Source organism: Camelina sativa, chromosome 11 (genome assembly GCF_030686135.1).
Source record: "Camelina sativa cultivar CO46 ecotype springtype chromosome 11, ASM3068613v1".
In the NCBI taxonomy this organism is placed as follows: Eukaryota; Viridiplantae; Streptophyta; class Magnoliopsida; order Brassicales; family Brassicaceae; genus Camelina; species Camelina sativa.
The window spans coordinates 26,145,601-26,157,182 of record NC_141890.1 but is presented as its reverse complement, the minus strand read 5'-3'; the positions used below and the strand labels follow the sequence as shown (position 1 = coordinate 26,157,182).

General features: G+C 33.2%; 1 protein-coding gene across 1 annotated transcript; it reads left to right on the top strand.

Annotated features, from left to right (window-relative positions):
* The first annotated feature begins 8,392 nt into the window (after positions 1–8,392).
* LOC104728253 (uncharacterized) lies at positions 8,393–10,591 on the top strand. The gene is made up of 5 exons (XM_010447263.2): positions 8,393–8,443; positions 8,540–8,626; positions 8,707–9,178; positions 9,329–9,639; positions 10,310–10,591. The coding sequence occupies exons 1-5, from the start codon at positions 8,393–8,395 to the stop codon at positions 10,589–10,591; spliced, it is 1,203 nt and encodes a 400-aa protein (XP_010445565.2).
* The last annotated feature ends 991 nt before the right edge of the window (positions 10,592–11,582 follow it).

Sequence of the window (11,582 nt, the reverse complement as noted above, 5' to 3'; positions counted from 1 at the left end):
CATATAATTTCGTTCTAATTATAAAATCTAAATCCTAATTCTCATTTATAAATCTAAACCGATATATAACCTCGTTTAACTGTAAAAATCTAAACCAAACCAATATTTAACTTTCCTTAATTAAAATATACAGAATTTGTTTCCTTAATTTGTTTTACTTTTTAATTTAATTTTGATTTATTTTAAAATTGAAATATTAGATAGAAGATTATGATTGGTTGAGAGAGGGAAGGTGAATACAAGGGTTCAACCTTAGGGGTGAACCTAAATATTTTTCTTTTTTGAATACTTTTTAATGATAAATGATCTTCAAACTAAGGCTGTGATTGGAGACCTATGTTTCGCGGAATTTATTTTTTCTTTTTGAAAAACGCACCTAAAACACCATTCAACAATTTTGTATAATAAATTTGTGGTTTTACATAAATAAAACAAAAAATGACATGTTGCGGTTTTAAAAGTAGAAAAATGCTTTGGACCGCTTTTGTAGAATGAAACTGCTTATAAGCAGGGTCTGATCAAATACGCACAACAGAGTATATATATCTTTTTATAATTAAAATATATTATAGATGTGTTATTATTTTTTCCACATATATATTTTTATCTAGCTTATATTTCTTCTCTCTCCTCTCAAACAATATTAAAAAAATACTGTTTTATTTTTTATTAGTATTAGATAAATTATGTGATATTATGATGTACTAATTTTTGTTAAAAAAATATTATAAAAAGATTAATTCTCACCCTCAATATACTTTACATTTTTAATACTATAAAAATAATAATTTTTACCCTAATTTTTGTCAACGAAATGTTTTTAATATTATTTTCCTAAACTTAAAGATCCACCAATATAAATTGAGCTGTGTAATAAATATTTTTTTGCATCAGACATAAATATTCACAAACCAAATACTATCTAAGGCTTATAATTGGTAAAAAATACAATTATTTAACTAATCATAATATTCTAATCACACAATATTTTGGAAAAATAATCTATGAGAAATTTTATTACATATATTAAATTGGTTTTATATTAAAATGACTTAATGTTAATTGGGATATCTAAAATTCATGAATATATGAAAATGTTTATTCATTAACATTAAAAAAAAAAACATTTATGCTAATTATTTAATATTTGTCTTCTAACATACTTATTTATATTTGTAATCTGCACAGATTCTTGTCTTTTTACTATTCGAACATTTTATTATGTACCGCTAATATTTTTTCACCAATCAAACTTTATTATGTACCGCTTATTTTGTATTAACCGCACTTGTCTCGAAAATACATTTGTTCCGAACGTACCACACTTCAACCTTACCGCACTATCAAATCGTTTATCCCACACAACCAAATCCGCTGTTACCATTTGAATCGAGAAAAAAATTATGAATAACGCACATCAGCTACCAATCACCACTATTATTATAAATTTGTGGTTTTGCAAATAAAAGAAAAAAAGAAGGTGCATTTTTTTAGAATAGAAAATAGCCTTGGACCGGAATAAAACTTCAAAGAAGTTATTACCCAGCAGTCGGACTGCAATGGATTATATTTATATTTATATATTTTTACTTTTATTATTATTAAAATAGTATATAGCTGTTATTTTTTCTCCCACATATATACCTTATACCTAAGCTATCTATTATCTTCTCTTTCTTCTTATATCATTGTTATATAATATTAATATAATATTGTATTTTAACTTTATTATTATTGGATAAATATTGAAGAAACATGTGATATTTTGGTATATTAAATTTGTTAAAACATTTTATAAAAAAAAATTGTTTCTTAATTTAATAACTTTTTGTCAAAGAATTTTTATTCATATCATTTTCCCTAAATATAAATTTCCACAAACCAAAATTGAGCTTTTTATATATTTTTAATATAAAAAGGTTTTAATATAATTTTGACCAAACACAAACATTCAATAAACCAAAATTAATTGTCTTCTTCTAATACAAGAAAGAGTCATGTACATATATGTTCACTCTTTTCACATAAATATATAAGGTTCTGATAAAAATACAATGATTTAACAATATTTGAATCACTCTATCTTTGAAAAAATAAGTTATAAGAGATATTAGTGAAGATAATTAATTGGTTTTATACAAATCTTTTTTACTTATGTTAAAGATATTTTGTATAAAAAATATATCTACAAAATATATGAAAATATATTACACATAATAATTTATAATTATATTAATTATTTATATTATTTTGTACCGATTATTGTAAACCGCAATTATTTTTTTCACCAATCAAGTTTTATTATAGACCGCTTAATTTCTGTTACCCGCACTTGTCCCACAAATATATTGTGACACCTTGGTTTTAGAAACTTGAAGAGAGATTTAAAAGAATTTATTTGGCCACCTATGTTACCAAAGTGCATTTATCTTTTCGGTCAAGGGTCCTGAGAGAACTCTAGAGTTAAGCATGCTTGAGCTGGAGTAGTCTCAGGATGGGTGACATTCCGGGAAGTGATTGTCAGAACTGTGCGAGTGAGGACAAAACACAGGAAAATATCATGTGGTGATTTGTAGGGACGGTAACAAGTCTTTAAAGCCTCCTGGATGTAGCAAACCGGCCGTCAGATATAGATAGGCTCACGGACCTAGTGAGTGGACGTGAGGCCCATTAAGGAAGGTGGGCTCATGGACTGGGATTGGACATGGAGCCCACTGAGAGGTTGGCGGTCGGGGCGTTACAAGTGGTATTAGAGTCGAACCTAGACGCGTGTGGAGTCGAGTGGGCTCACACCGTCGAAGGTGATGGTCTTGGTGCAAAACGAGGACGTTGCGAGCTGTTAGTGGGGGTGAATTATGACACCCTGGTTTCAGAGACTTGAGGAGAGGTTTAAAAGAATTGATTTGGCAACCTATGTTACCAAAGTGCACTTATCTTTTCGGTTAAGGGTCCTGAGAGAACTCCAGAGTTAAGCGTGCTTGAGCTAGAGTAGTCTCAGGATGGGTGACCTTCCGGGAAGTGACTGTTAGAACTGTGCGAGTGAGGACAAAACACAGGAAAAGATCATGTGATTATTTGTAGGGACGGTAACAAGTCTTTAAAGCCTCCCGGACGTAGCAAACCGGCTGTCGGATATAGATGGGCTCACGGGCCTAGTGAGAGGACGTGAGACCCATTAAGGAAGGTGGGCCCATGGACTGGGATTGGACTTGGGGCTCACTGAGAGGTTGGCGGTCGGGGCGTTACAATATTTCTCCCGCATGAAATGCAGTTGAACTGTACCGCACTACTAAATTTATTGTCACGCACAAGAAAATACGCAGTCACCATTCGGGACAAACAATTTTATAGTGCGGTACGGTTCAACTGTGGTTCAGACGGAAAAAATATGGGTCTGATGGTGACAGCGGATTTGGTTGTGCGAGATAAACGATTTAACAGTGCGGTACGGTTCAATTTCGGTTCGTGTGGGAGAAATATATTTGCGGGACAAGTGCGGTTTATACAAAATAAGCTATACATAATGATATTTGATTAGTGAAAAAACTATTTGCGGTTCAGTATTAATTGTGTGAATGGTAAAAAAAGGAAAAGCGGTGTGGATTACATCTATATATACATTTTTGGAGACATTTATGAAATAATCCTGATGTTGTCATTTATTTACAGGGAATGCCATTGGCATTAAATTTTAAATTAATAAAAATTTTAAAACTTGGGTTTGTCCAAAGTTCTCTCATTTACGAAGGCCCAAGCCCATTGCTATCTTAAAATTTTGGATACAAGATTTAATGGAGTTTTTTATCCGATATTTTAACATTAAATAGAGAGATATAAAAGATATTGGTTTATCTTACTCGATCATCACAGCGAGATCTGCGATGAAACTTCTCGACTTTTTAGGATCCGAAATTATTATTTAATCTTTTTTGCTCATTGCTAACATATCTATATACTCATATGTATAATACTAATAACAAAGCAAAAAATTAGTATGGATCAACTGAAAGTTTAAAATGTCGAAAATTAAAAGGATTATATGCACAACAAAACTATATATTCCAAAGTGTCTAATTATAAGTAGATGAAACAAACTTAATTACAATGTCACAATATAGTATACGCATATAATTTTAAAAATTCAAAATAATTTCAAATACTATTATCTATACATTGCAAACCAAATATACACATAAAAAATATGTACATTTTATACTACATAAAATTTAATTAACAATATGATATCCTAACTTCACTATAACGCAATACACCACAAACATACTACTTATGCACTACATAATATATTGATTTAACATATTGTTCACTTCAAATTTATAAAACATTACTTAAATTTTTTTAAAGTAAAAATAGTTCTGCGGTGTACCGCGGGTGAATATCTAGTATTATAAATAAATTTATTAATAATTAGTATGTCTGTATATTATTGTATGTTATGAATTAATGATAAAAATAATCATATTTATGAACCTTAAATACTATAGTTGATCAAAAAGTAAAATTTTTTTTTTTGACATATTGATAAAAAGTTCAACCATAAAATATACAATTTTTAAAAAAATTATCGAGTACTTTGATTTTTCCATAACATATTTGCAATATTGTCTCTTATTTGCGTAATAGCTTCTCCAACTCGATTTCGTGATGATCTATAAGGAGAAAGAAATTCTTGTTTATTTGGATAGTCAGAATCAACGAGATAATACTTCTCTAATGGAGGCAAAGGAAACACGGTATCACTTTGTGGTATCATTTGCAGAACAGCTGTATCGTTACATGATCTTGGTGCTCCATTCCAGATATATGTGAATAACATATTCAAATCACATATTACCATGATTTTCAATGACGCATTATCGTGCCGATTCCAATACATTCCTTGTAACTCAGAGTTTACTTTGACGCATACATGAGTCTCATCCATAGCTCCAACAAATCCACTAAAATATTGCCAATATCTCTGGTTTACCTAATGTCTTTCAAGAATTCGATAATTTTTTGTCTTGTTAGAGTTCTAATATAATCACATGCCAATAATTCAGTTGACGTAAGAATTTCCCTAAATTCTTTATGTACAGTCTCTTGATTTCGGCCAAATCTTAAACCAACATCTCTTTGAACTTCATTGTGTCCGCATATCCGTAAAAACATAGCCACACTTCTTCAATACTTATATTTAATTTTGGTTGTAGACCATAATTTGTTTGCAACATATTACACAATATTGTGAAACATGGAAATGACATCTGTAATAACTAAAGACAAGCAGCAACATCATGTTGTAGTCGATGCCATATATGCCTCTATCCCAAACCTCCTTCAGTTTGGACTGGTGCTCTTTGAAAATATCGATCATAATAAGCCAAAGCTGGTTGAATTACTAACTCTTCGAATTGTTCATTATCCAAATTCCACAATTCAACTCTTTCTTCGTAATTTAGATTGTTTGGGTCTTGTGATCGCAGCTGACATATACGAAACACCTGAAATTACAAATGATAGTTCATTAAAGATAAAATTATTTTAAAATCTCACAAATTACATTTAAATTTAAAATTAACTAAGACAATATAAATAATAAAAAAACATTAGCGATATCGATTAAACACGAAACCACATATTATTCATCTCCTACATTACTTTGATGACTTTCATTTGGTTCTTGCGGGGTTCCCCAAATATTGAATATGCCTCCTGGTCTAGGTGTTTGTGGCATTCGTCCAGATTCAAAATAATTAGTGAATCCGAGACCGGCTGAAGTTTTTTGTTGATTATTCTTCACATTTTCACCTCAGTCACCTAGTGAAAATCCATATTGAACATTTGTTGGAGTTGATCCAGATGAACCGACTTGCTGAAAATTTGGTGTTTGTTGTCATGAATGTAAGTTGGATGGTGTGCTCCATAATAAATGCTAGAATAGAAACAAGGAGATAATTTTTTTGGGGTTCAATCGTGAGTTTTTTATGAGTATAAGGAGTGAAAATAAGGAAAGAGGGATATAGTTGTTGTGACTTTTGAGATATGTTGCATCTGTATATATATAGCTTATTTAAGGCCGTGAATGGAGAATAAATAAGCAAAGCGTTTTTTGAGATTTTATCAATTCCGCAAAAATTTCACCATTCAACATAGTTATTGCATTTGGGCGTTTATCAAAAAAAAAATTGTGGAATTAACCACTGTACAAAGACATGGACCGCTTTTCAAATAAAACAAGTATTTATCCAGTGGATTTACAAAAATCGCACACAAGATATTACACTTTTTAATTAATATAACTAATATTTATATTTATAAAGAAAAAACAATTTTTTCTCCCTCTGATACGCTGCACGGAATTGCCGGTCATGCTGCGTATAACGCTCCTTAAGCGGAAGCGAAAACAGAAACGCTTGGAATCGCTCGGAGTCCTCTTGGAATCGCGCTTCCTGAAATGAGACGTTTGGAAACATTGGGAAGCGGACGAATCAGAGTTTTGTTAATATATATAAAAATTATATATATATATATATATATATATATAGATGTTTGTTAATATATATATATTCACAATTATGACACATATCCGCTTCCTAAATTTAACTTATTTGAACTAGTAACTGATTCAATAATAAATATGTATTATTAAAATTTAATTTTCAATAAATTTTGGTATTTTAAATTCAGAAATTAAAATATATATTTATTAATACAAAACAAATGAAAATATATACTTATACTAGTTATTAATAAAATAATATGAAATCTGCAATACAAATTATCTTTCACCAATCAAACATTATTTTGTACAACTTATTTTGTAGTAACCGCACTTGTTCCGCAAATGAATTTGTCCCGCACAGACCGCAGTTAGACCGTACCGCACAGACCGCAGTTAGACCGTACCACACAATCAAATCGTTTGTTCCGCACTACTAAATCCGTAGTTACAATTCGGACCCTAAGGTAGTGAATGGAAGCAATGAATTTGCGGGTTTCAAATAAAAAAATCAAAACCGCACATGTATAACTAATCCGTAGAAGAAAAGTTAATTTGCGTTTTTTGAAAGAAAAAAAACGGGTTATTCAGCAAATAATAGCATGGATCGCGTTTCAAAAATATAGTGGTTAATAACCAGCGAATTTTGAGAAAGCGGGCTGTTCAACAGATAATAGCATGGACCGCGTTTCAAAAATACAGTAGGTAATAACCAGCAGATTTTGAGACCGCAAACAATAAATTCTTTATTTAATAGATATTTTTAATATAAAAGTGTACTATATATACCTATATTATTATACTTTATCAAAAAGCAAAAAAAACATTTATCCCCTATTCCCCTTCCCCTCTCTCTCTCTTGAGATTTCACTCAACATCATTTAGATAATGTTTTTTTTAAATCACTCAACATCATCTATCCCCTATGTACCGATTTAATAATTCTACATTTTTATTCCATTGGAAAAATTATATTTTTTTTGGAATAATAAAGATTTTTCATTGCAACCATTATAAATTTCATTGGAATAATATAATAATTTTAAAATTTAAAATATTGTTACTAAACAAACATTAATTATAAAAATACCAATAATTATATTAATTATGTGCGAAAAAAATATATTAATTCTGTAATTTTAAAATAATAATCACATAACTAAAAACACAGAATTCCTTTCCTAATTTACAACTAAATATGCATAGATGATTTCCTGTAAATTAAGATTGACATGACAGGTCAGAAAACATTGAATAATCGACCAAACAAAATCCCAATATTCCTTACCTAATTAACAACTAGATATGCACAGATGATTTCCATTAAATTAGCAATTAAATATTTAAGGATAATTTACCATAGGCGATATCCTCGAATAATCAATCAAACAGAAAACGAATATTCATTTCATAACATTCTATCAATTAAGATTTTAATTACGTATTCCTCAAACTTTTAGATGTAAATAACGAATAAGCAGATATGATAATATTCTCCTAACTGAATCCATAGTCTTTCCAAAAAACAAAAAACGAATATTCATTTCTAAACATTTTATCAACCAAGATTTTAATAACGTATTCCTTGGGATATTCTCCTAAATGAATTCATAGTCTTTCATTAAATATAGATATGTCATCTAATCGTCGAAGAAACGCAAATCCTTCTAAACTAACAAGTTCAAATCAGTCAACCGAAAATTCAACTCCTCCAACAGAAACAACAGTACGGGTAAATTTTCTTTAGCTTGTTTCTTTAAAAATTTAAAATAATAATTATACTTGATATAATATGTGACATTGTATTTGCGGAATTTGTAGAACAAAGACAAGTATAAATAGATGTACATTCAGGAAAAAACGTTAATTCAATTGTTCGACGAAACAATTGTGATGAATAATTATACTCTTAAGAATCTTACTGCTATCAGTAGAGAGTATGTGGTAGAAAATTTTAACCAAGCATTCAACATGAATATAACTTATGGATTCTTCAAAAACAAAATTGATGAATTCAAAAAAAGTTACAAGAGGTGGAAGGTTCTTACACATAAAACCGGAATCACGGTTGATCATGATACATCCATGATATATGCATCTGACTCATGGTGGAAGGATCAAGAGTTTGTAAGTATAAATAATCCTTCTACTCATCAAGATATGTTTTAAATTTCGGTATCACAAATCTAAATAATTTAAATTTCTAGGGATGCAAAGTAACAAAGCCACCTCAATTTTGGGATGTGATGCAACGATGTTTCATATTACATGATGTTCAATCACAATCTCAACACTCTGCTCGACAAAGAAGAGAACAGTTGATGAACGAGCATGCAAATGATGAAGAGGATCATGATGATTCAGACAGCGATAGTGGTGACGTTCCACCCCAAATTCCTGTGACGCAAGACGAAGAAGAAGAAGTGTATCATGTTACCATTAATGACGATGACATGAACCAAAATTTTGCTCATAAAGGCCAACAACGAGGGAGGCTAAATTTGCAGTCAACCACCAGACGTGGGAGTAATTCACAAAGATCTGGAGGAAGCTCAAGAGTTTCTACTGGTAATAGTTCAAGAGGAACTCATAGGAGACAATTTTTTGAGACAACAATACAAGACACAATTGTTGGCTATAAAGAATTCCAACGACAAAGCTTTCAACAACTTCGCCCTGGTGGTTTTGACCAAGATGATTACGATGAATTTTAAAAGGCAGAAGCGATATTTATTGATCTTGACCTTCCCATACATACTATATTTTATTGGGCCTGCATTAATGCACTTAAGAAGCTTGTATTTTAGCGTAAATATTTCATTGATAAAGCCTCAAGCACCGACGAGGATAAGCTACAATTGTTGGAAGCGATGACTGGTGTTTCGCGGAACAACCAAGATGTGCCAAAACAGTTAGGTTCAGGCCATTCATTTGGGAGTCCACATTCAAGAGGTCTATCATCCAACATACCATCTTCTGTGGGTAATAATTTAGGAGCGCAAAATTCACCTGGTTTTTGGGGACCTGGTTATCAACAATGGGGAACACCACCAAATGTTTCACAGTGGGGGCACACCGCCAAATGCTCCACATTGGGGCACACCGTCACACATTCACATATATTTAGAATGGAGCACCAGGTTCATGCCACGATACAGCTGTTTTACAAATGGCCCAACAAAGTGATTTTGGATTTCCTTTGCCTCCATTAGAGAAATATTATCTCGTTGATTCTAGATATACAAATAAACAAGGATTTCTCGCTTTTTATAGATCATCACGAAATCGTGTTGTGAGATATCATATGTCTCAATTCTATTATGGTCCCCCTCCTAGGAATAAACATGAATTGTTCAACCAATGTCATGCATATTTACGGTCTATTATCGAGAGAACTTTTGGAGTTTAAAAGAAAAAGTGGAGGATTCTTTCTAATTTTCTAAGATAAAATGTTCACGTTAAAAAAAAAAAGTGGTTATGGCTACAATGGGATCCCGACCCAACCGGTCAACACCATCCCAACCCCATCGGTCATTCTATCCCGATCCCATCGGTCAACACCATTCCGACCCCACCGGTCCACACCATCCCGACCCCACTGGTCTGCATAATCTCGACTCCACTGGTCCACACAATCCTGACCCCATCGGTCCACACAATCCTGACCCTACTGGTCAAACAAAGTCCTGACCTCACTGGTCAACACTAAACCTCGGGATTGAACCACCATCAACCCCGTCATCCATATCCTAACATTATGCTTATTCACACGTCCGAGACTTTATTTGCTCCCAACTCATCCACTCTCAGATCAAAACCTTTGAGCCATACCGATCTCACTCTCAGACCACTGTCCTCGAGTCATCCCATCTCACTCTTGGGTCATCACCCTCAAGATCTCGATACCAGGGGAACCACCATCCCCTCAGGAGAACCATCATCTCCCAGGAGAACCACCATCTCCTCTGCCGCTCTCAGGGCCCACCACCCCTCAAGCATCGGTATACAGGGGAACCACCATCCCCTCAGGAGAACCACCATCTCCTTATTAGTTGTTCAGAATCCGCCGTCCCTAGAGCAAACAAGTCTTGACGTCTCTAAGCACTTTCCAACAAGAATTACCTCTCGTGGTCTGCGTAAAACATCGCAATGTCATACTAACCACCATATTCCATCCCGGAAACTCAACTCCACCTTGGCCACTTCTAGGCCACACTCCAAACATTCCAACCACTTTGGATGTTCACACGCACCCTTTCCAAAAATAGACAAGTTCTAACTATTCATAAAACTTTCTATTTTTAGAAACTTTCTACTTATGGAAACTTTCCATTTATAGAAATCCCGAGTTACTTTCCTAGACAAATCTATTTCCATTATAGAGACTGTCATAGAACTATATACGCTCTGATACCAAATTGAAATGACCACACCCGGATTCCCAATCCTCACATAGGATCCACGGGAAACGTTCTCACCGGAATCCCATAGTTCCTACAAGATGATCGGCGTAAAAATCGCTCCTTACAAAAACTCCCATAAATACACCAAAAACCACCTCATCTTATTACTGAGTCGCACAACCAACCACCCTAGCGACCGAGTAACAAGAGAGGTGGGCTGGAATATTTGATTTCGTCCAGCCACGGACAACACTTCCCCATGAATACTTCAATTCACTATATTCGACACCTCCACCTGGCATCACCTCCGTAAAACTTCCTCATCCAAACATAACTCTCCTACGATCCAAACACATAACAAAAAAATGTTAGTGTCGACCGACACCACCTTGGTGTCGCTCGACACTCCAACATAGCCACTACACAACCAAGGGAAACGTCCATATTAACTTTGGATTAAAACAAAAACTAACCGTTCGTTCCAAAAATCCACCGTTGGATATGAATCCTATAGCACGACAAAGCTCTCCACCAAATTTCACCCAAATCGGACTCTGTTTCATCTTTCAAATGTTGCCCTGAAGTGTCCATTATGAACCAGATTGTGCAGTCGTCTGCAGCTGATAGTGTCGACCGACAACACCATGCGTGAAACCACAACATAGCCGTCTCCCTCGGCC

What these genes read in the sequence shown, in the direction of transcription:
- LOC104728253 (XM_010447263.2), top strand. Translation starts at nt 8,393, where the DNA reads ATGAATAATTATACTCTTAAGAATCTTACTGCTATCAGTAGAGAGTAT. An exon ending in GGTGGAAGGATCAAGAGTTT is followed by an intron (nt 8,627 to 8,706) that starts GTAAGTATAAAT and finishes TTAAATTTCTAG; the next exon opens with GGATGCAAAGTAACAAAGCC. An exon ending in TATTTAGAATGGAGCACCAG is followed by an intron (nt 9,640 to 10,309) that starts GTTCATGCCACG and finishes ATCCACTCTCAG; the next exon opens with ATCAAAACCTTTGAGCCATA.